The following is a 25,917-nucleotide window of genomic DNA, read 5'->3' as shown; positions in this document are numbered from 1 at the left end:
GAGGTATCTATGTTACAATACCAACACACAAAACAACAACAAGGAGTATCTATTTTACAATACCAACACACGTAACAACAAGGAGTATATATGTTACAATACCAACACACTAAACAACAACAAGGAGTATCTATGTTACAATACCAACACACTAAACAACAACAAGGAGTATCTATGTTACAATACCAACACACTAAACAACAACAACAACAAGGAGTATCTATGCTACAATACCAACACACTAAACAACAACAAGGAGTATCTATGTTACAATACCAACACACTAAACAACAACAAGGAGTATCTATGTTACAATACCAACACACTAAACAACAACAACAACAAGGAGTATCTATGATACAATACCAACATACGTAACAACAAGGAGTATCTATCTTACAATACCAACACACTAAACAACAACAACAACAACAAGGAGTATCTATGATACAATACCAACACACTAAACAACAACAAGGAGTATCTATGTTACAATACCAACACACGTAACAACAAGGAGTATCTATGATATAATACCAACACACTAAACAACAACAAGGAGTATATATGATACAATACCAACACACGTAACAACAACAACAAGGAGTATCTATGATACAATACCAACACACTAAACAACAACAAGGAGTATCTATGTTACAATACCAACACACGTAACAACAAGGAGTATCTATGATACAATACCAACACACTAAACAACAACAAGGAGTATCTATGTTACAATACCAACACACGTAACAACAAGGAGTATCTATGATATAATACCAACACACTAAACAACAACAAGGAGTATCTATGTTACAATACCAACACACTAAACAACAACAACAACAAGGAGTATCTATGATACAATACCAACACACGTAACAACAAGGAGTATCTATCTTACAATACCAACACACGTAACAACAACAACAACAAGGAGCATCTATGTTACAATACCAACACACGAAACAACAACAAGTAGTATATATGATACAATACCAACACACTAAACAACAAGGAGTATCTATGTTACAATACCAACACACTAAACAACAACAAGGAGTATCTATGCTACAATACCAACACACTAAACAACAACAAGGAGTATCTATGTTACAATACCAACACACTAAACAACAACAAGGAGTATCTATGTTACAATACCAACACACTAAACAACAACAACAACAAGGAGTATCTATGATACAATACCAACATACGTAACAACAAGGAGTATCTATCTTACAATACCAACACACTAAACAACAACAACAACAACAAGGAGTATCTATGATACAATACCAACACACTAAACAACAACAAGGAGTATCTATATTACAATACCAACACACTAAACAACAACAACAACAACAAGGAGTATCTATGATACAATACCAACACACTAAACAACAACAAGGAGTATCTATGTTACAATACCAACACACTAAACAACAACAACAAGGAGTATCTATGTTACAATACCAACACACTAAACAACAACGAGTATCTATGTTACAATACCAACACATGTAACAACAACAACAACAAGGAGTATCTATGTTACAATACCAACACACTAAACAACAACAAGGAGTATCTATGTTACAATACCAACACACTAAACAACAACAAGGAGTATCTATGTTACAATACCAACACACTAAACAACAAGGAGTATCTATGTTACAATACCAACACACGTAACAACAACAACAAAAACAATAAGGAATATCTGTCCTCGCTCTCCTGTCCTCTCTCCCTCTCTCTCCCTCCCTCTCCCTCCCTCCCTCCCCCCAACACCTGCTATTTCGACCTCTGAATGCTCGGCTATGACCCTGCAGGTCATCTATGAGGAGAGTTTAGGAAGATACTGCTCCCCACAGCGTAAAACAGCAATTCATAACTGGTTGAAATGAACCATGTCTGAAATAAATATAATAAGAGAAGTGATTTGTCTGATTCATGACTAAGGAACTGCTTATTCATAGATATGAAATCCCATTTCCACAACACCATTATAATTATATCAATCACTGTCTGTGTCAGAGAGAGTGAACCAGTAAGATAGCTCTTCATGTTAAAGGATATATTTCACTTCCTTGGGTTCCATGGTGATAGCAGGGTACTGACGGGAACAGTCACAGTCTGCCTGTACCACCAACATCAGCAGGTTACTGTCTGGGACAGCCTGGGTTACAAACATCCTGCAACACACACACACACAACAGTTAACACACAGTCACAGAGATAGAGAGAGAGAGGGGTAGAGAGAGAGAGAGGGGTAGAGAGAGAGCGAGAGAGAGAGAGAGAGAGAGAGAGAGAGAGAGAGAGAGGGGTAGAGAGAGAGGTAGAGCGACAGAGAGAGAAGGCAATGGAATGGTTAGAATACCACTTGTATGAAACAATCAGGTAATCCAAGGTAAAAGCACACTGCCATCATGAAGAAAGATCTTCACCTTAAACCTTCAAATGAAATGTCTTCTTTACTATGTGACCAGCTCTCAGCAGGTCTCAGATATCTCTACACTAATACATTAGGACTAGAGTAGCGAAAAGAGAGAGAGAGAGAGAGAGCGAGAGAGAGAGACAGATGGACAGACAGAAGGACGGACAGACCTTTCTCTTTTCTAGAAGACATTCAATTCAGCGTTGAAAAAGGTTTGTTTGTTCCACCTGAGAGAGTCTGACCACCAATCAGAGACCACTATGATGACACACCAAATGATGACCACCAATCAGAGACCACTATGATGACACACCAAATGATGACCACCAATCAGAGACCACTATGATGACACACCAAGTGATGACCACCAATCAGAGACCACTGTGATGACACACCAAATGATGACCACCAATCGGAGACCACTATGATGACACACCAAATGATGACCACCAATCGGAGACCACTGTGATGACACACCAAATGATGACCACCAATCGGAGACCACTGTGATGACACACCAAATGATGACCACCAATCAGAGACCACTGTGATGACACACCAAATGATGACCACCAATCAGAGACCACTGTGATGACACACCAACTGATGACCACCAATCAGAGACCACTGTGATGACACACCAAATGATGACCACCAATCGGAGACCACTGTGATGACACACCAAATGATGACCACCAATCAGAGACCACTGTGATGACACACCAAATGATGACCACCAATCAGAGACCACTGTGATGACACACCAAATGATGACCACCAATCAGAGACCACTGTGATGACACACCAACTGATGACCACCAATCGGAGACCACTGTGATGACACACCAAATGATGACCACCAATCAGAGACCACTGTGATGACACACCAAATGATGATCACCAATCAGAGACCACTGTGATGACACACCAAATGATGACCACCAATCAGAGACTACTGTGACGACACACCAAATGATGACCACCAATCAGAGACCACTGTGATGACACACCAAATGATGACCACCAATCAGAGACCACTGTGATGACACACCAAATGATGACCACCAATCAGAGACTACTGTGACGACACACCAAATGATGACCACCAATCAGAGACCACTGTGATGACACACCAAATGATGACCACCAATCAGAGACCACTGTGATGACACACCAAATGATGACCACCAATCAGAGACCACTGTGATGACACACCAAATGATGACCACCAATCAGAGACCACTGTGATGACACACCAAATGATGACCACCAATCAGAGACCACTGTGACGACACACCAAATGCATTTGATGGATCCTTTTTGTCTTCTTCTAATTCCTCTTAAAGGGACAGTAATCCAAAAGTAATCAGATTACATGACTGAGTTTGTGTAATCCAGAAATGTCATTATTGATCACAATTTTGGACAGGTAACTAGTAACTGTAACACACACTATATTACAAACAAACACGATGAAACACTGCCACCTAGTGTTCATTAAACAGCTTAGTGGTATGAACGGATGCACACTTCCACCATTCTATTGTCTGGTCGGTCCTTTAATCTATGGATTAATCTAAGATCCTAAATGAATGTGTAATCTCTAGATAAAGATAGAGTTTGAGTACGATAGTATATACAGTGTATGTTCATTTTGATTCACACACATCTCAATACAATGTCATTCCATGATGTGGAGAGTGTTTTTATTTTTTTTACAACTGACTCGGAATCCCCCCTTCCCCTTTCATTAGACATTCATTATTTTTGTTATATCCCATTTCCACCAGATGGGGGCGCTGGAACACCTCAAACCGCTGTTCCCCATTTAGATGAAATTGAGATGACCTTTGCTGAACCCCTCAACAGAAACATTCCCTCCCTCCCTCCCTCCCTCCCTCCCTCCCTCCCTCCCTCCCTCCCTCCCTCCCTCCCTCCCTCCCTCCCTCCCTCCCTCCCTCCCTCCCCCTCCCTCCCTCCCTCCCTCCCTCCCTCCCTCCCTCCCTCCCTCCCTCCCTCCCCTCTCTCTCTCTCTCTCTCTCTCTCTCTCTCTCTCTCTCTCTCTCTCTCTCTCTCTCTCTCTCTCTCTCTCTCTCTCTCTCTCTCCCCCCTCCCTCCCTCTCTCTCTCTCTCTCTCTCTCTCTCTCTCTCTCTCTCTCTCTCTCTCCCTCCCTCCCTCCCTCCCTCCCTCCCTCCCCCTCCCTCCCTCTTCAGACTTGTGGCTGCCTGTCAGAAGAGACAGGAGTCATGGTTATGGATGGGATGACAGATACATGGAGGTAGAGAGATAAAGAGCTGATACGCAGAGACAGAAGATAATCTCAGGAAAAATAATAATCAGGAAGTGATTTACTCTAAGAGAGATTTCAGAGGACTGAGACTGTGTGACTCAAGCTGTGGGATTTATATAAAGAAGCCAAAGCTGTAGCTTCTGGAATTTGTATGATTGTTTTGTTTATATAAAATATATTTTCGTGCTTTTGTCATTTATATAAATGATGTTGTTAACTTTTTTTTAAATGACAGAAAAAGTGTGTGTGTGTGTGTGATCTTACTTCTGACAGCGTCCACACTTAATGAGGCTGTTGGTCTCCTTGATGGAGGGCTCGTAGACAAAGCTGGGGTACTCTGTGTCACACGGCTGCAGGATGTCTCCCTTCTTCTTCTGGGCCGACGCTGGGGACAGAGACAACCAATCACCATCACTCATACTAACGTGAGTGATGGAGAGCCAATCACCATCACTCACACTAACGTGAGTGATGGAGAGCCAATCACCATCACTCACGTACACACCTCCAGTCCTAATACCTTACATTGTATGGCGGACATCATTATGGTAATTTTTTTACATGTATTTATTTAACTAGACAAGTCAGTTAAGAACAAATGATTATTTACAACGACGGCCTACCCCGGGCCAAACCTGGACGACGCTGTGGGCCAATTGTGCACCAACCCTATGAGAATCACGGCCGGATGTGATACAGCCTGGATTCGAACCAGGGACTACAGTGACACTTCTCGTACTGAGATGCAGTGTCTTAGACCACTGAGCCACTCGGGAGCTCAACATGACTCGCATGCAACCCTTAACCCCTTCTCCGAACTCCATCCAGCCCATACACCTTGTTGGTTCGTTCACAATGACAAACACTGAAGGACTAGGAGCTAAGGAAAAGGACTAGGAGCTAAGGGAAAGGACTAGGAGCTAAGGGAAAGGACTAGGAGCTAAGGGAAAGGACTAGGAGCTAAGGGAAAGGACTAGGAGCTAAGGGAAAGGACTAGGAGCTAAGGGAAAGGACTAGGAGCTAAGGGAAAGGACTAGGAGCTAAGTGAAAGGACTAGGAGATAAGGGAAAGGACTAGGAGCTAAGGGAAAGGACTAGGAGCTAAGGGAAAGGACTAGGAGCTAAGGGAAAGGACTAGGAGCTAAGGGAAAGGACTAGGAGCTAAGGGAAGGGACTAGGAGCTAAGGGAAAGGACTAGGAGCTAAGGGAAGGGACTAGGAGCTAAGGGAAAGGACTAGGAGCTAAGTGAAAGGACTAGGAGCTTAAGGGAAAGGACTAGGAGATAAGGGAAAGGACTAGGAGCTAAGGGAAAGGACTAGGAGCTAAGGGAAAGGACTAGGAGCTAAGGGAAAGGACTAGGAGCTAAGGGAAAGGACTAGGAGCTAAGGGAAAGGACTGGGCCGTGTTTTGGACCAGACCACAGTGTATTTCCATGCAGAGATACCAGGCAGTCGTCACTGCATGGGACTGGAACAGGGTTTATAACAGATAGACAGATAACAGATAGAGTCTGTGTATATTACAGCTGTCATGAATGCACCAATTTGTAAGTCGCTCTGGATAAGAGCGTCTGCTAAATGACTTAAATGTAAATGTAAAAATTACAGCATATCAACTCATGGAGATCGACATCTTAATGACTGTGGACAAGGATACACTTTCAAGATGTCAGACTCTTTAATCATTTACTAGGTGTCATTACTGTGAATTTATCTGACCCTGATCAACTTTAAATAGATTATATAGATGACATAGATACAGTACATCCTCTGATCGTCTGTTGCCACACACACGCACACACACACACACACACACACACACACACACACACACACACACACACACACACACACACACACACACACACACACACACACACACACACACACACACACACACACACACACACACACACACACACACACACACACACACACACACACAATAGGTTGAATCTGTACCTTTGAAGCCAGGCTTGGCTGGGTGGGAGGAATGAGGTGGTGAGAATGATTGACAGGTGATGATGAGGATGATGATGATGGTGAACGAGACATGGGTGGGTGTGGTCAGGACAGGAGACAACATGAGACACAGATTGGGACATTGAAGCCAAACAGTGCAACACAACACACAGAAGCTGAATGAGATGAAGAGGAATGAATGCTCTTTACTGGACTGTGTTACCTTCAGCAAAGCGGTCAGAGTGCCAGAGACCACAGATGTTGAACTCCAGTAGAAACCTACAGAGAGGAAAGGAGAAGGAAAGAAGATGAGTGAAAGAGAACGCGAGAGAGAGGGAGAGAAGGAGTGGAGAGAGGGAGAGAAGGAGTGGAGAGAGGGAGAGAGGGAGAGAAGGAGTGGAGAGAGGGAGAGAAGGAGTGGAGAGAGGGAGAGAAGGAGTGGAGAGAGGGAGAGAGGGAGGAAAGGAGTGGAGAGAGGGAGAGAAGGAGTGGAGAGAGGGAGAGAAGGAGTGGAGAGAGGGAGAGAGGGAGAGAAGGAGTGGAGAGAGGGAGAGAAGGAGTGGAGAGAGGGAGAGAAGGAGTGGAGAGAGGGAGAGAAGGAGTGGAGAGAGGGAGAGAAGGAGTGGAGAGAGGGAGAGAGGGAGAGAAGGAGTGGAGAGAGGGAGAGAAGGAGTGGAGAGAGGGAGAGAGGGAGAGAGGGAGAGAGGGAGATAAGGATAGGAGAGAAGGAGAGAGGGAGTGATGGAGAGAATGAGAGAGGGAGAGAAGGAGTGGAGAGAGGGAGAAGGAGTGATGGAACGAGGGATAGAGGGAGTGATGGAGAGAATGTGAGAGGGAGAGAAGGAGTGAAGGAGAGAGAGAGAAGGAGTGTTGGAATGAGGGATAGAGGGGGTGATGGAGAGAATGAGAGAGGGAGAGAAGGAGTGAAGGAGAGAGAGAGAGAGAAGGAGTGATGAGATAGAGGGAGAGAGGGAGAGGAGTGATGGAGAGAGGAAGAGAAGGAGTGATGGAGAGAGGGAGGGAAGGAGTGATGGAGAGAGGGAGAGAAAGAGTGATGGAGAGAGGGAGAGAAAGAGTGATGAGATAGAGGGAGAAGGAGTGATGGAACGAGGGATAGAGGGAGTGATGGAGAGAATGAGAGAGGGAGAGAAGGAGTGAAGGAGAGAGAGAGAGAAGGAGTGATGGAACGAGGGATAGAGGGAGTGATGGAGAGAATGAGAGAGGGAGAGAAAGAGTGAAGGAGAGAGAGGGAGAAGGAGTGATGGAACGAGGGATAGAGGGAGTGATGGAGAGAATGAGAGAGGGAGAGAAGGAGTGAAGGAGAGAGAGAGAGAAGGAGTGATGGAACGAGGGATAGAGGGAGTGATGGAGAGAATGAGAGAGGGAGAGAAAGAGTGATGGAGAGAGGGAGAGAAAGAGTGATGGAGAGAGGGAGAGAAAGAGTGATGGAGAGAGGGAGAGAAAGAGTGATGGAGAGAGGGAGAGAAAGAGTGATGGAGAGAGGGAGAGAAAGAGTGATGGAGAGAGGGAGAGAAAGAGTGATGGAGAGAGGGAGAGAAAGAGTGATGGAGAGAATGAGAGAGGGAGGGAAGGAGTGATGGGGAGAGAGAGAGAGAAGGCGTGATGAGATAGAGGGAGAGAGGGAGGGGAGTGATGGAGAGAGGAGGAGAAGGAGTGATGGAGAGAGGGAGAGAAAGAGTGACGGAGAGAGGGAGAGAAAGAGTGATGGAGAGAGGGAGAGAAGGGGTGATGGAGAGAGGGAGAGAAAGAGTGATGGAGAGAGGGAGAGAAAGAGTGATGGAGAGAGGGAGAGAAAGAGTGATGGAGAGAGGGAGAGAAGGGGTGATGGAGAGAGGGAGAGAAGGAGAGAAGGGGTGATGGAGAGAGGGAGAGAAGGAGAGAAGGAGTGATGGAGTGATGGAGTGAAGGACAGAAGGAGAGGAGAGAGAGAGAGCCATACATACAGAACAAGTGAGAGTAAATTGTAATGGCTCTTGAGAATTAACTAGCTACCAGCAGCCAACGACCTCTGATCTCTCTGACACACTTACAGTAGGAAGTTGGTGAGGAACCACTTTAGAGCAGCCGCCAGACCATAGAAGGGCTGTAGAGAGGAGAGAGAGAGAGGTGGAGGGAGAGAGGGAGAGAGAGAGGGAGAGAGAGAGAGAGAGGGGGAGGGAGAGCAATATAGAGATAGATCAAGAAAATAATGAAGAAAGAGAGGGAGAGAGAGAGAGAGAGAGAGAGAGAGAGAGAGAGAGAGAGAGAGAGAGAGAGAGAGAGAGAGAGAGAGATGGCGAGCAAGACAGAGGGAGAGAGAGAGAAACATTTGTCACGAAGTGCTTCACAGTGACCCAGTCTAAACTTCCAATGAGCATGCAGCCACACAGTATGCGAAAAAGAAAGATACACAACACAGAATGACTCTCAGAGAAACAAGAGGAAGTGGATTCAGTGCTGAGGGACGAGACGTCTGCGGTGAATAACCTCTCTTTTCTAATCACTGACACGAGGCATCAATTCACACCCACAGCATCTCCTACCAGAGCAGTAATCACTGACACGAGGCATCAATTCACACCCACAGCATCTCCTACCAGAGCAGTAATCACTGACACGAGGCATCAATTCACACCCACAGCATCTCCTACCAGAGCAGTAATCACTGACACGAGGCATCAATTCACACCCACAGCATCTCCTACCAGAGCAGTAATCAGTGACACGAGGCATCAATTCACACCCACAGCATCTCCTACCAGAGCAGTAATCAGTGGTGGAAATCTAATGACTAAAATATATACTTAAGTATCAAAAGTATTAAAAGTCTAAATAATTTCAAATGTATTATATTAAGCAAACCAGACAATACCAGACATTTCTTTTTTAACGGAGGGCCATTGGCACAGTCCAACATTTACAAGGGAAGAGTTTGTGTTTAGTGAGTTGGCAGATCAGAGGCAGTAGGGACGACCAGGGATGTTCTCTGTTTAGTGAGTTGGCAGATCAGAGGCAGTAGGGACGACCAGGGATGTTCTCTGTTTAGTGAGTTGGCAGATCAGAGGCAGTAGGGACGACCAGGGATGTTCTCTGTTTAGTGAGTTGGCAGATCAGAGGCAGTAGGGACGACCAGGAATGTTCTCTGTTTAGTGAGTTGGCAGATCAGAGGCAGTAGGGACGACCAGGGATGTTCTCTGTTTAGTGAGTTGGCAGATCAGAGGCAGTAGGGACGACCAGGGATGTTCTCTGTTTAGTGAGTTGGCAGATCAGAGGCAGTAGGGACGAACAGGGATGTTCTCTGTTTAGTGAGTTGGCAGATCAGAGGCAGTAGGGACGACCAGGGATGTTCTCTGTTTAGTGAGTTGGCAGATCAGAGGCAGTAGGGACGACCAGGGATGTTCTCTGTTTAGTGAGTTGGCAGATCAGAGGCAGTAGGGACGACCAGGGATGTTCTCTGTTTAGTGAGTTGGCAGATCAGAGGCAGTAGGGACGACCAGGAATGTTCTCTGTTTAGTGAGTTGGCAGATCAGAGGCAGTAGGGACGACCAGGGATGTTCTCTGTTTAGTGAGTTGGCAGATCAGAGGCAGTAGGGACGACCAGGGATGTTCTCTGTTTAGTGAGTTGGCAGATCAGAGGCAGTATGGACGACCAGGAATGTTCTCTGTTTAGTGAGTTGGCAGATCAGAGGCAGTAGGGACGACCAGGGATGTTCTCTGTTTAGTGAGTTGGCAGATCAGAGGCAGTAGGGACGACCAGGGATGTTCTCTGTTTAGTGAGTTGGCAGATCAGAGGCAGTAGGGACGACCAGGGATGTTCTCTGTTTAGTGAGTTGGCAGATCAGAGGCAGTAGGGACGACCAGGGATGTTCTCTGTTTAGTGAGTTGGCAGATCAGAGGCAGTAGGGACGACCAGGGATGTTCTCTGTTTAGTGAGTTGGCAGATCAGAGGCAGTAGGGACGACCAGGAATGTTCTCTGTTTAGTGAGTTGGCAGATCAGAGGCAGTAGGGACGACCAGGAATGTTCTCTGTTTAGTGAGTTGGCAGATCAGAGGCAGTAGGGACGACCAGGGATGTTCTCTGTTTAGTGAGTTGGCAGATCAGAGGCAGTAGGGACGACCAGGGATGTTCTCTGTTTAGTGAGTTGGCAGATCAGAGGCAGTAGGGACGACCAGGGATGTTCTCTGTTTAGTGAGTTGGCAGATCAGAGGCAGTAGGGACGACCAGGGATGTTCTCTGTTTAGTTAGTGAGCAGATCAGAGGCAGTAGGGACGACCAGGGATGTTCTCTTGAATTTGACATTTTCCTGTCCTGCTAAGCATTCAATATGTAACTAGAACTTTTGGGTGCCAGGGAAAATGTATGAGGTAAAAATACATTATTTTCTTTAGGAATGTAGTAAAGTACAGATACCCTAAAACACACACACACATTATTCAGACAAACACACACACACACACACACACACACACACACACACACACACACACACACACACACACACACACACACACACACACACACACACACACACACACACACACACACACACACACACACACACACACACACACACACACACACACACACACAGAGACTGTTGTTTACATGTTTACTCACACTAAGAAGGGGTCTGACACACACGCTGCTGGCAGAATGTCCTCCCATCTTACACATGGCCTGATAGTCGTACAGAGATACCCTGAACACACACACACAGAGAGACCCAGCCAGAAACAGGTTGCAAACAATATCCTCTAAAATCAAGCATCATTTCTTTGAACTGTTATAGAGCATCACTTCACTCAGGAGTGTTTCTACATCAGAGACACAGCTGAAAGGTCCTCAACGCAGCTAGATGAAGAAAGAGATGGGGATGTCCCCAATGTCACCCTACTGCCTATGGGCCCTGGTCAAAAGTAGTGCACTATAAAGGGAATAGGGTGTACAGTAGATGTAAAAGAAACCCGAGCCAGCCAATCAAATCAAAGGGCTAACCCTGTGATGACACACAGTCTAGTATGTTACACTAATAACCACACACAGATATAGAACACGCAACATGACAAGGGTGTTACAACGTAAAGCAGTTTGAGACCTAAAATTACAGTAAAAGGTATTATCATGAGATATAGAACAGTACAAGGTATTATCATGAGATATAGATCAGTTAAAGGTATTATCATGAGATATAGAACAGTTAAAGGTATTATCATGAGATATAGAACAGTTAAAGGTATTATCATGAGATATAGAACAGTTAAAGGTATTATCATGAGATATAGAACAGTTAAAGGTATTATCATGAGATATAGAACAGTTAAAGGTATTATCATGAGAAATAGAACAGTTAAAGGTATTATCATGAGATATAGAACAGTTAAAGGTATTATCATGAGATATAGAACAGTTAAAGGTATTATCATGAGAGATATAGAACAGTTAAAGGTATTATCATGAGATATAGAACAGTTAAAGGTATTATCATGAGATATAGAACAGTTAAAGGTATTATCATGAGATATAGAACAGTTAAAGGTATTATCATGAGATATAGAACAGTTAAAGGTATTATCATGAGATATAGAACAGTTAAAGGTATTATCATGAGAAATAGAACAGTTAAAGGTATTATCATGAGATATAGAACAGTTAAAGGTATTATCATGAGATATAGAACAGTTAAAGGTATTATCATGAGATATAGAACAGTTAAAGGTATTATCATGAGAAATAGAACAGTTAAAGGTATTATCATGAGAAATAGAACAGTTAAAGGTATTATCATGAGATATAGAACAGTAAAAGGTATTATCATGAGATATAGAACAGTTAAAGGTATTATCATGAGATATAGAACAGTTAAAGGTATTATCATGAGATATAGAACAGTTAAAGGTATTATCATGAGATATAGAACAGTTAAAGGTATTATCATGAGATATAGAACAGTTAAAGGTATTATCATGAGATATAGAACAGTTAAAGGTATTATCATGAGATATAGAACAGTTAAAGGTATTATCATGAGATATAGAACAGTTAAAGGTATTATCATGAGATATAGAACAGTTAAAGGTATTATCATGAGATATAGAACAGTTAAAGGTATTATCATGAGATATAGAACAGTTAAAGGTATTATCATGAGATATAGAACAGTTAAAGGTATTATCATGAGATATAGAACAGTTAAAGGTATTATCATGAGATATAGAACAGTTAAAGGTATTATCATGAGATATAGAACAGTTAAAGGTATTATCATGAGATATAGAACAGTCAAAGGTATTATCATGAGATATAGAACAGTTAAAGGTATTATCATGAGACAGATATAGAACAGTTAAAGGTATTATCATGACTATTGTCTTACCTTTTGAACATGGCCATCTTGATAAGGCGTGCCATCACTGAGCCGTCAACTTCTCCAAAGAACCTCCCCACCTAGAGACAGACCGACAGACAGGGAGAAGACCACACTGTCTTTACAATGACACCATTAACACTGTCATACACACCGTTTTTGACAGCATAGTAAATGTAACACACACTACCACATTATATAATACACATACACTACCATATTATATAATACACTACCACATTATATAGTACACATACACTACCACATTATATAATACACTATCACATTATATAATACACTACATTATATAATACACTATTATATAATACATTATATAATACACTACACATTATATAATACATATTATATATATACACTACCACATTATATAATACACTACACATATACACTACCACATTATATAATACACTATCACATTATATAATACACTACCATATTATATAATACACTACCACATTATATAATACACATACACTACTACCACATTATATAATACACTACCACATTATATAATACACTACCACATTATATAATACACTACCACATTATATAATACATACACATTATATAATACCACATTATATAATACACTATCACATTATATAATACACTACCACATTATATAATACACTACCACATTATATAATACACTATCACATTATATAATACACTATCACATTATATAATACACTATACATACTACACATTATATAATACACTACCACATTATATAATACACTACCACATTATATAATACACTACCACATTATATAATACACTACCACATTATATAATACACATACACTACTACATTATATAATACACTACCACATTATATAATACACTACCACATTATATAATACACTACCACATTATATAATACACTACCACATTATATAATACACTACCACATTATATAATACACTACCACATTATATAATACACTACCACATTATATAATACACATACACTAATACACTACATTATATAATACACTACCACATTATATAATACACTACCACATTATATAATACACTACCACATTATATAATACACTACCACATTATATAATACACTACCACATTATATAATACACTACCACATTATATAATACACTACCACATTATATAATACACTACCACATTATATAATACACTATCACATTATATAATACACTATTTATAATACACTACCACATTATATAATACACTATATAATACACTACATTATATAATACACTACCACATTATATAATACACTACCACATTATATAATACACTACCACATTATATAATACACTACCACATTATATAATACACTACCACATTATATAATACACTACCACATTATATAATACACTACCACATTATATAATACACTACCACATTATATAATACACATACACTACCACATTATATATAATACACTACCACATTATATAATACACTACCACATTATATAATACACTATCACATTATATAATACACTACCACATATATAATACATTATATAATACACTACCACATTATATAATACACTACCACATTATATAACTACACATACACTACCACATTATATAATACACTATCACATTATATAATACACTACCACATTATATAATACACTACCACATTATATAATACACTACCACATTATATAATACACATACACTACCACATTATATAATACACTACCACATTATATAATACACTACCACATTATATAATACACTACCACATTATATAATACACTACCACATTATATAATACACTACCACATTATATAATACACTACCACATTATATAATACACATACACTACCACATTATATAATACACTACCACATTATATAATACACATACACTACCACATTATATAATACACTATCACATTATATAATACACTACCACATTATATAATACACTACCACATTATATAATACACTACCACATTATATAATACACATACACTACCACATTATATAATACACTACCACATTATATAATACACATACACTACCACATTATATAATACACTACCACATTATATAATACACTACCACATTATATAATACCTCTCCCTCTACCTCTCCCTCTCTCTCTACCTCTCCCTCTCCCTCTCCCTCTACCTCTCCCTCTCCCTCTACCTCTCCCTCTCTCTACACTACCTCTACCTCTACCTCTACCTCTACCTCTCTATATCTCCCTCACATCCCTCTACCTCTCCCTTATCTAATCTCCCTCTACCTCTACCTCTACCTCTACCTCTCCCTCTCTCTCTACCTCTCCCTCTCCCTCTACCTCTCCCTCTCCCTCTACCTCTCCCTCTCTCTCTACCTCTCCCTCTCTCCCTCTCCCTCTCTCTCTCTACCTCTCCCTCTCTCTCTACCTCTCCCTCTCTCTCTACCTCTCCCTCTCTCTCCACCTCTCCTCCACCTCTCCCTCTACCTCTCCCTCTCTCTCTACCTCTCCCTCTCTCTCTACCTCTCTCTCTCTCTACCTCTCCCTCTCTCCACCTCTTCTCCTCCAGTGAAGTTCCCATCTAGTCCACCGTACAAGTTCAATTATTCATTTTAATGCAGCCAGGCTGTTTTGTACTGTTTTGCTTGGTTGAGTGGTTGATTTCTCACTGGCATGTCACCTGTACTGTATTGCAGTGATCTGGGTAGAGGTAGAGGTAGAGGTTAGGAGTATGGAGGACAGCTCATCAGCTGGGTAGAGGTGTGGAGGTTAGGAGTATGGAGGACAGCTCATCAGCTGGGTAGAGGTAGAGGTTAGGTGTATAGAGGACAGCTCATCAGCTGGGTAGAGGTAGAGGTAGAGGTTAGGTGTATAGAGGACAGCTCATCAGCTGGGTAGAGGTAGAGGTGTGTAGGTTAGGTGTATAGAAGACAGCTCATCAGCTGGGTAGAGGTAGAGGTGTGGCGGTTAGGAGTATGGAGGACAGCTCATCAGCTGGGTAGAGGTAGAGGTAGAGGTTAGGTGTATAGAGGACAGCTCATCAGCTGGGTAGAGGAATAGGTAGAGGTAGAGGTTAGGAGTATAGAGGACAGCTCATCAGCTGGGTAGAGGTAGAGGTTAGGTGTATAGAGGACAGCTCATCAGCTGGGTAGAGGAATAGGTAGAGGTAGAGGTTAGGAGTATGGAGGACAGCTCATCAGCTGGGTAGAGGTAGAGGTAGAGGTTAGGTGTATAGAGGACAGCTCATCAGCTGGGTAGAGGTAGAGGTGTGGCGGTTAGGTGTATAGAGGACAGCTCATCAGCTGGGTAGAGGTAGAGGTGTGGCGGTTAGGAGTATGGAGGACAGCTCATCAGCTGGGTAGAGGTAGAGGTAGAGGTTAGGTGTATAGAGGACAGCTCATCAGCTGGGTAGAGGAATAGGTAGAGGTAGAGGTTAGGAGTATGGAGGACAGCTCATCAGCTGGATAGAGGTAGAGGTGTGGAGGTCAGGTGTATAGAGGACAGCTCATCAGTTGGGTAGAGGTAGAGATAGAGGTAGAGGTGTGGAGGTCAGGTGTATAAAGGACAGCTCATCAGCTGGGTAGAGGTAGAGGTAGAGGTTAGGTGTATAGAGGACAGCTCATCAGCTGGGTAGAGGTGTGGAGGTAGAGGTAGAGGTAGAAGTAGAGGTAGAGGTAGAGGTCAGGTGTATAGAGGACAGCTCATCAGCTGGGTAGAGGTAGATGTAGATGTAGAGGTTAGGCGTATAGAGGACAGCTCATCAGCTGGGTAGAGGTAGATGTAGAGGTAGAGGTTAGGTGTATAGAGGACAGCTCATCAGCTGGTTAGAGGTAGAGGTTAGGTGTATAGAGGACAGCTCATCAGCTGGTTAGAGGTAGAGCTTAGGTGTATAGAGGACAGCTCATCAGCTGGGTAGAGGTAGAGGTAGAGGTTAGGTGTTGTCATGTTTGTCATTTATTATCATGTCTTGTCCCTGTGCTCCCCATTCTATTCGTTTCCCTCTGCTGGTCTTAATTGGTTCTTTCCCTCTTTCTATCCCGCTCTCTCCCCCTCCCTCTCTCGCTCTCTCGCTCTCTCTTCTCTCTATCGTTCCGTTCCTGCTCCCAGCTGTTCCTATTCCCCTAATCATCATTTAGTCTTCCCACACCTGTTCCCGATCCTTTCCCCTGATTAGAGTCCCTATTTATTCCTTTGTGTTCCGTTCCTGTCCCGTCGGTTCCTTGTTTAGTATTCACCATGCTGTGATTGTGTTTCGCCCTGTCCTGTCGTGTTTTTTGCCTTCATCAGATGCTGCGTGTGAGCAGGTGTCTCTGTCTACTACGGCCTGCGCCTACCCGAAGCGACCTGCAGTCTGTGGCCGCTTCTCTTGTTATTCCCCTCTACAGACTAGAGGATTTCTGTTATTCCCTGTTTGGACTTGAATAAACTCTGTTTCTGTTAAGTCGCTTTTGGGTCCTCTATCACCTGCATGACAGAAGGAACCGACCAAGGAATGGACCCAGCGACTTCAGACGCTCGTTACACTGCCGTCGAGATCCAAGGAGCCATGCTCGGCAGACACGAGCAGGAATTGTCTGCTGCTCGCCATGCCGTGGAGAACCTGGCCGCTCAGGTTTCCAACCTCTCTGGACAGTTCCAGAGTCTACGTCTCGTGCCACCTGTTACTTCCTGGCCTGCCGAGCCTCCAGAACCTAGGGTTAATAACCCACCTTGCTACTCCGGGCAGCCCACTGAGTGCCGCTCCTTTCTCACGCAGTGTGAGATTGTTTTCTCTCTCCAACCCAACACATACTCTAGAGAGAGAGCTCGGGTTGCTTACGTCATTTCACTCCTTACTGGCCGGGCTCGAGAATGGGGCACAGCTATCTGGGAGGCAAGGGCTGATTGCTCTAACAAGTTCCAGAACTTTAAAGAGGAGATGATTCGGGTTTTTGACCGTTCAGTTTTTGGTAGGGAGGCTTCTAGGGCCCTGGCTTCCTTATGCCAAGGTGAACGGTCCATAACGGATTATTCTATTGAGTTTCGCACTCTTGCTGCCTCTAGTGAGTGGAACGAGCCGGCGCTGCTCGCTCGTTTTCTGGAGGGACTCCACGCAGTGGTTAAGGATGAGATTCTCTCCCGGGAGGTTCCATCAGATGTGGACTCTTTGATTGCTCTCGCCATCCGCATAGAACGACGGGTAGATCTTCGTCACCGGGCTCGTGGAAGAGAGCTCGCATCAACGGTGTTTCCCTGCTCCGCATCGCAACCATCTCCCTCCTCTGGCTTTGAGACTGAGCCCATGCAGCTGGGAGGGATTCGCATCTCGACTAAGGAGAGGGAACGGAGGATCACCAACCGCCTGTGCCTCTATTGCGGAGTTGCTGGACATTTTGTTAATTCATGTCCAGTAAGAGGCCAGAGCCCATCAGTAAGCGGAGGGCTACTGGTGAGCGCTACTACTCAGGTCCCTTCATCTAGATCTTGTACTACTATGTCGGTCCATCTACGCTGGACCGGTTCGGGTGCTACATGCAGTGCCTTGATTGACTCTGGGGCTGAGGGTTGTTTCATGGACGAAGCATGGGTTCGGAAACATAACATTCCTTTCAGACCGTTAGACAAGCCTACGCCCATGTTTGCCTTAGATGGTAGTCATCTTCCCAGTATCAAATTTGAGACACTACCTTTAACTCTCACAGTATCTGGTAACCACAGTGAGACTATTTCTTTTTGATTTTCCGTTCACCGTTTACACCTGTTGTTTTGGGTCATCCCTGGCTAGTATGTCATAATCCTTCTATTAATTGGTCTAGTAATTCTATCCTATCCTGGAACGTTTCTTGTCATGTGAAGTGTTTAATGTCTGCCATCCCTCCCGTTTCTTCTGTCCCTACTTCTCAGGAGGAACCTGGCGATTTGACAGGAGTGCCGGAGGAATATCATGATCTGCGCACGGTCTTCAGTCGGTCCCGAGCCAACTCCCTTCCTCCTCACCGGTCGTATGATTGTAGTATTGATCTCCTTCCGGGGACCACTCCTCCTCGAGGTAGACTATACTCTCTGTCGGCTCCCGAACGTAAGGCTCTCGAGGATTATTTGTCTGTGTCTCTTGACGCCGGTACCATAGTGCCTTCTTCTTCTCCGGCCGGGGCGGGGTTCTTTTTGTTAAGAAGAAGGACGGTACTCTGCGCCCCTGCGTGGATTATCGAGGCTGAATGACATAACGGTTAAGAATCGTTATCCGCTTCCCCTTATGTCATCAGCCTTCGAGATTCTGCAGGGAGCCAGGTGCTTTACTAAGTTGGACCTTCGTAACGCTTACCATCTCGTGCGCATCAGAGAGGGGGACGAGTGGAAAACGGCGTTTAACACTCCGTTAGGGCATTTTGAGTACCGGGTTCTGCCGTTCGGTCTCGCCAATGCGCCAGCTGTTTTTCAGGCATTAGTTAATGATGTTCTGAGAGACATGCTGAACATCTTTGTTTTTGTCTATCTTGACGATATCCTGATTTTTTCTCCGTCACTCGAGATTCATGTTCAGCACGTTCGACGTGTTCTACAGCGCCTTTTAGAGAATTGTCTCTACGTAAAGGCTGAGAAGTGCTCTTTTCATGTCTCCTCCGTTACTTTTCTCGGTTCCGTTATTTCCGCTGAAGGCATTCAGATGGATTCCGCTAAGGTCCAAGCTGTCAGTGATTGGCCCGTTCCAAGGTCACGTGTCGAGTTGCAGCGCTTTTTAGGTTTCGCTAATTTCTATCGGCGTTTCATTCGTAATTTCGGTCAAGTTGCTGCCCCTCTCACAGCTCTTACTTCTGTCAAGACGTGTTTTAAGTGGTCCGGTTCCGCCCAGGGAGCTTTTGATCTTCTTAAAAACGTTTTACGTCCGCTCCTATCCTCGTTACTCCTGACGTCACTAGACAATTCATTGTCGAGGTTGACGCTTCAGAGGTAGGCGTGGGAGCCATTCTATCCCAGCGCTTCCAGTCTGACGATAAGGTTCATCCTTGCGCTTATTTTTCTCATCGCCTGTCGCCATCTGAGCGCAACTATGATGTGGGTAACCGTGAACTGCTCGCCATCCGCTTAGCCCTAGGCGAATGGCGACAGTGGTTGGAGGGGCGACCGTTCCTTTTGTCGTTTGGACAGACCATAAGAACCTTGAGTACATCCGTTCTGCCAAACGACTTAATGCCCGTCAAGCTCGTTGGGCGTTGTTTTTCGCTCGTTTCGAGTTTGTGATTTCTTACCGTCCGGGTAGCAAGAACACCAAGCCTGATGCCTTATCCCGTCTGTTTAGTTCTTCTGTGGCTTCTACTGATCCCGAGGGGATTCTTCCTTATGGGCGTGTTGTCGGGTTAACAGTCTGGGAATTGAAAGACAGGTTAAGCAAGCACTCACGCACACTGCGTCGCCGCGCTTGTCCTAGTAACCTCCTTTTCGTTCCTGTTTCCACTCGTCTGGCTGTTCTTCAGTGGGCTCACTCTGCCAAGTTAGCTGGTCATCCCGGTGTTCGAGGCACTCTTGCGTCTATTCGCCAGCGCTTTTGGTGGCCGACTCAGGAGCGTGACACGCGCCGTTTCGTGGCTGCTTGTTCGGACTGCGCGCAGACTAAGTCGGGTAACTCTCCTCCTGCCGGTCGTCTCAGACCGCTCCCCATTCCTTCTCGACCATGGTCTCACATCGCCTTAGACTTCATTACCGGTCTGCCTTTGTCTGCGGGGAAGACTGTGATTCTTACGGTTGTCGATAGGTTCTCTAAGGCGGCACATTTCATTCCCCTCGCTAAACTTCCTTCCGCTAAGGAGACGGCACAAATCATTATTGAGAATGTATTCAGAATTCATGGCCTTCCGTTAGACGCCGTTTCAGACAGAGGCCCGCAATTCACGTCACAGTTTTGGAGGGAGTTCTGTCGTTTGATTGGTGCGTCCGTCAGTCTCTCTTCCGGGTTTCATCCCCAGTCTAACGGTCAAGCAGAGAGGGCCAATCAGACGATTGGTCGCATACTACGCAGCCTTTCTTTCAGAAACCCTGCGTCTTGGGCAGAACAGCTCCCCTGGGCAGAATACGCTCACAATTCGCTTCCTTCGTCTGCTACCGGGTTATCTCCGTTTCAGAGTAGTCTGGGTTACCAGCCTCCTCTGTTCTCATCCCAGCTTGCCGAGTCCAGCGTTCCCTCCGCTCAAGCGTTTGTCCAACGTTGTGAGCGCACCTGGAGGAGGGTGAGGTCTGCACTTTGCCGTTACAGGGCACAGACGGTGAGAGCCGCCAATAAACGCAGGATTAAGAGTCCAAGGTATTGTTGCGGCCAGAGAGTGTGGCTTTCCACTCGCAACCTTCCTCTTACGACAGCTTCTCGTAAGTTGACTCCGCGGTTCATTGGTCCGTTCCGTGTCTCCCAGGTCGTCAATCCTGTCGCTGTGCGACTGCTTCTTCCGCGACATCTTCGTCGCGTCCATCCTGTCTTCCATGTCTCCTGTGTTAAGCCCTTTCTTCGCACCCCCGTTCGTCTTCCCTCCCCCCCCTCCCGTCCTTGTCGAGAGCGCACCTATTTACAAGGTACATAAGATCATGGACATGCATTCTCGGGGACGGGGTCACCAATACTTAGTGGATTGGGAGGGTTACGGTCCTGAGGAGAGGAGTTGGGTTCCGTCTCGGGACGTGCTGGACCGTTCACTCATCGATGATTTCCTCCGTTGCCGCCAGGATTCCTCCTCGAGTGCGCCAGGAGGCGCTCGGTGAGTGGGGGGGGGTACTGTCATGTTTGTCATTTATTATCATGTCTTGTCCCTGTGCTCCCCATTCTATTCGTTTCCCTCTGCTGGTCTTAATTGGTTCTTTCCCTCTTTCTATCCCGCTCTCTCCCCCTCCCTCTCTCGCTCTCTCGCTCTCTCTTCTCTCTATCGTTCCGTTCCTGCTCCCAGCTGTTCCTATTCCCCTAATCATCATTTAGTCTTCCCACACCTGTTCCCGATCCTTTCCCCTGATTAGAGTCCCTATTTATTCCTTTGTGTTCCGTTCCTGTCCCGTCGGTTCCTTGTTTAGTATTCACCATGCTGTGATTGTGTTTCGCCCTGTCCTGTCGTGTTTTTTGCCTTCATCAGATGCTGCGTGTGAGCAGGTGTCTCTGTCTACTACGGCCTGCGCCTACCCGAAGCGACCTGCAGTCTGTGGCCGCTTCTCTTGTTATTCCCCTCTACAGACTAGAGGATTTCTGTTATTCCCTGTTTGGACTTGAATAAACTCTGTTTCTGTTAAGTCGCTTTTGGGTCCTCTATCACCTGCATGACAGGTGTGTAGAGGACAGCTAGTGTTTGAGTGACCGTAGCCGTCTCTCCTCTACTAGCCTGCGGTGGACTCTGCTCCACTATTCTACTACCTCTGAGGATTTGTGTTGGGTTCTAGGGCTTTCAGTTTACGAGGACATTTTATTTGAAGGACTCGCAAAGTCGTAAAGGAGCAGTCTATACTCATTGAGACCTTTTTGCTAAGTAAGATCTCCGGCAGTGTACCATGGGATGTAATGTCCAGTGTGAATGAATGGGTTTGATCTGGGTCATCTAGGTATCACAAGACTGTGTTAGCCCACTGAGCTAAATACTCTTGTTAGCCCACTGAGCTAAATACTCTTGTTAGCCCACTGAGCTAAAGACTGTGTTAGCCACTGAGCTAAAGACTGTGTTAGCCCACTGAGCTAAATAATCTTGTTAGCCCACTGAACTAAAGACTGTGTTAGCCACTGAGCTAAAGACTGTGTTAGCCACTGAGCTAAAGACTGTGTTAGCACACTGAGCTAAAGACTGTGTTAGCACACTGAGCTAAAGACTGTGTTAGCCCACTGAGCTAAATACTTGTGTTAGCCCACTGAGCTAAAGACTGTGTTAGCCCACCGAGCTAAATACTGTGTTAGCCCACCGAGCTAAATACTCTTGTTAGCCCACTGAGCTAAAGACTGTGTTAGCCCACTGAGCTAAAGACTGTGTTAGCCACTGAGCTAAAGACTGTGTTAGCCCACCGAGCTAAATACTGTGTTAGCCCACCGAGCTAAATACTCTTGTTAGCCCACTGAGCTAAAGACTGTGTTAGCCCACTGAGCTAAAGACTGCGTTAGCCCACTCGTACGTTCATTCATAATTTTATTTGTCATTTTACACTACAGTTTGTGTCTCTGTCTGTCTGTCTGTGTGTGTGTGTGTGTGTGTGTGTGTGTGTGTGTGTGTGTGTGTGTGTGTGTGTGTGTGTGTGTGTAGTGCCTGCGCGTGCTTCAATTTAGGTATGTGGGGATAGACTGTTTCCTGTGACCTATTTTAGTCTGTGTCTGTTTCCCTGTGTCTGTGTGTCTGTGTGTCTGTGTGTGTGTGTGTGTGTCTGTGTGTGTGTGTCTGTGTGTGTGTGTCTGTGTGTGTGTGTCTGCAGAGGTGCTTCAATTTAGGTATGTGGGGATAGACTGTTTCCTGTGACCTATTTTAGTTTTAAGGAAGTACTGCTCAAACACAAGTTGAAATAGGTTCATATTTGTCCTGTTTTCCACATATTCAGTGTGAGGTTAAATGGAAATTAGTTTTCTGCATATCCCAGTCTACCTGAGACACCCTCAGAGAGGGGGGTCACGGCCAGCCAATATTGATGGCCCTGGAACAATTAGGGTTAAGTGCCTTGCAGATCGACAGGCTCAGGAACCTTTCGGTTACTGGCTCAACACTCTAGCAACTGGGCTACCTGCCGCCCCCACACTGATAAAATATGAACTGAGACAGTTGGCTACAATCACTCCCCCCTCCTCCCTGTTCCACAGACACAATACAACTAGGAGACTGAAAGAGTTTTCATTTGAAGACACAGACAGAAAAGTGACAACACAATAACTAGCTGTTTCCCAGGGGCTGTGATTAGGACGCCTCGTTGCTCCTCAGCTGAGAATAACTCATGTTGTGTTTGGTGGGTTTGTGTTTGGTGTGTGTGTGTGTTTGGTGTGTGTGTGTGTTTGGACCGAGGGGCAGCCAGCCGCCAGGCTGCACCAGTGATCTTCCAACATTCCCTCCATCTTGTGCCAATATCAGTTCATTTTAAGTCTTGGTTCCAATGGTTTAGATGATTTTTGTTCCCGAAGAGATTGTCAGTTGGATCGGCTCTCCGCAAGGTTATGTTTAGCTGACCTTTCATATGACAAACCTTTTCTGACTCAAATAGGATTCTCTCTAGATTGCGCTGTTGTCCTAAAGATTTCAAATGGACGTTTTGTGAAGCTGTATACAACTTTTAAGGTGCACATATTTTAACATATCTTACATTGGTTAATCCAAAATGGCTTTTTAAAGCTGTCATGGAAATACAAGTATTTCCTATGAACAAGTCATTTAGAGTTACTATGCCTTTGTAACAGTATAACTTTAAACCGTCCTCTCGCCCATACCCGGGCGCGAACCAGGGACCCTCTGCACACATCAACAACCGTCACCCACGAAGCATCGTTACCCATCGCTCCACAAAAGCCGCGGCCCTTGCAGAGCAAGGGGAACCACTACTTCAAGGTCTCAGAGCAAGCGACGTCACCGATTGAAACGCTATTTAGCGCCACCGCTAACTAGCTAGCCGTTTCACATCCGTTACACCAGCACCACCGCTAACTAGCTAGCCGTTTCACATCCGTTACACCAGCACCACCGCTAACTAGCTAGCCGTTTCACATCCATTACACCAGCACCACCGCTAACTAGCTAGCCGTTTCACATCCGTTACACCTTTAGTTTTCCATGTGGACCAATTTATCAGAGACTTCTGGGAAACTAGGCAAGGATTGTTCCACCGGGTGGTGTTTTAGGGAGTGATATTGGTTCTTGTAGAACACGTTTAATTTTCTTCCATATTGTTATAGTGTTCTTAACTATGAGGTTTTTAATAGTTCTTTATCCTTTGAAAATAGACACAAGGAGATTCTGGCGATGGATGAGCACATCTTCAACATGGGCCCAGTGTTCCTATCTGGTGCATTTAACTACAGTATATGTAGCAAGTAAAAGCCTTGGGTAGTGAGTTGATACAAGGTTAAAACCCCTCTCAGACTTAGGGAGAAGTCAAATGTTTTGAGTTTTCAACATTTGTCAGGAATATCAGGAGATCATCTGTAAATAAGTTTAGTTTATGTTCATGTTTACCAATACTGATACCTGTATACGTTTGGGTCTTGTCTTAATCTTTCTGCAAGCGGATCAATTGCCAGTGAAAACAGGATGGGGAGAGGGGACATCCCTGTCTTGTGCCCCTTTTTAAAGCAATTTCATCAGATCATATATTATTTGTGTATATCTTTTCTTTAGGGGATATACAATATATAATATTTATTATAAAATGTATTATTTCAGCTGTACAGTTGAAAGCTTCCAAAGTTTTGAATAGAAAAGGCCATTCAAGAGGGTCGAAAGACTTTTCCGCAACAACAACAATTATTAATGAATCTATATCTTGTATTTTTTTTTGCATATTGTATTCAACTGAAACACGTTCTTGTATTTGTTTGTAAGTGTCTATTTTTAATAAACCGTGTCTGATTGATATGTATATCGTGTAATAAGACTTGTACCACGCTATTGCTTAGAAACTTACTTATTACTTTATTGTCACAATTTATTAAACTTACAGTTTACTATAATCAATAGGGGACTCTCCAGATTTCCCTGGTTTTAATATAACTGAAATAACTTTGATACATGGTTTGACGCATGGGACTAGGAAGCGCTGAACTGAGTGAGGTGTGTTGTCATTTGTGTAAATGGACCAGTTCCATCTGTAAATCGTGCCGTCCGAAGGGGGCAGGGAAGTAGGACAGGGGATCAAACGTGTTTTCTCATCTCTGTTTCGTGTTGACAGGATCAGCTGGCTTTACC

The 25,917-nt window shown here is 44.3% G+C and overlaps 1 protein-coding gene across 1 annotated transcript in view; it reads right to left on the bottom strand.

Annotated features, from left to right (window-relative positions):
* Positions 1-25,917, bottom strand: part of LOC123995863 (voltage-dependent calcium channel subunit alpha-2/delta-4-like) — a 42,588-nt gene that overhangs the window by 1,351 nt on the left and 15,320 nt on the right. The window contains exons 5-11 of the mRNA XM_046299542.1: positions 13,078-13,148; positions 11,322-11,403; positions 8,755-8,807; positions 6,927-6,982; positions 6,704-6,721; positions 5,008-5,128; positions 2,095-2,210 (exon numbers count right to left, since the gene is read on the bottom strand). Coding sequence (XP_046155498.1) covers positions 2,095-2,210; positions 5,008-5,128; positions 6,704-6,721; positions 6,927-6,982; positions 8,755-8,807; positions 11,322-11,403; positions 13,078-13,148 — 517 coding nt within the window. The remainder of the gene's footprint in view (positions 1-2,094; positions 2,211-5,007; positions 5,129-6,703; positions 6,722-6,926; positions 6,983-8,754; positions 8,808-11,321; positions 11,404-13,077; positions 13,149-25,917) is intronic.

This window comes from Oncorhynchus gorbuscha, linkage group LG14, assembly GCF_021184085.1.
Source record: "Oncorhynchus gorbuscha isolate QuinsamMale2020 ecotype Even-year linkage group LG14, OgorEven_v1.0, whole genome shotgun sequence".
Lineage (NCBI taxonomy): Eukaryota > Metazoa > Chordata > Actinopteri > Salmoniformes > Salmonidae > Oncorhynchus > Oncorhynchus gorbuscha.
This window is presented reverse-complemented; position numbering and strand designations above follow the sequence as displayed.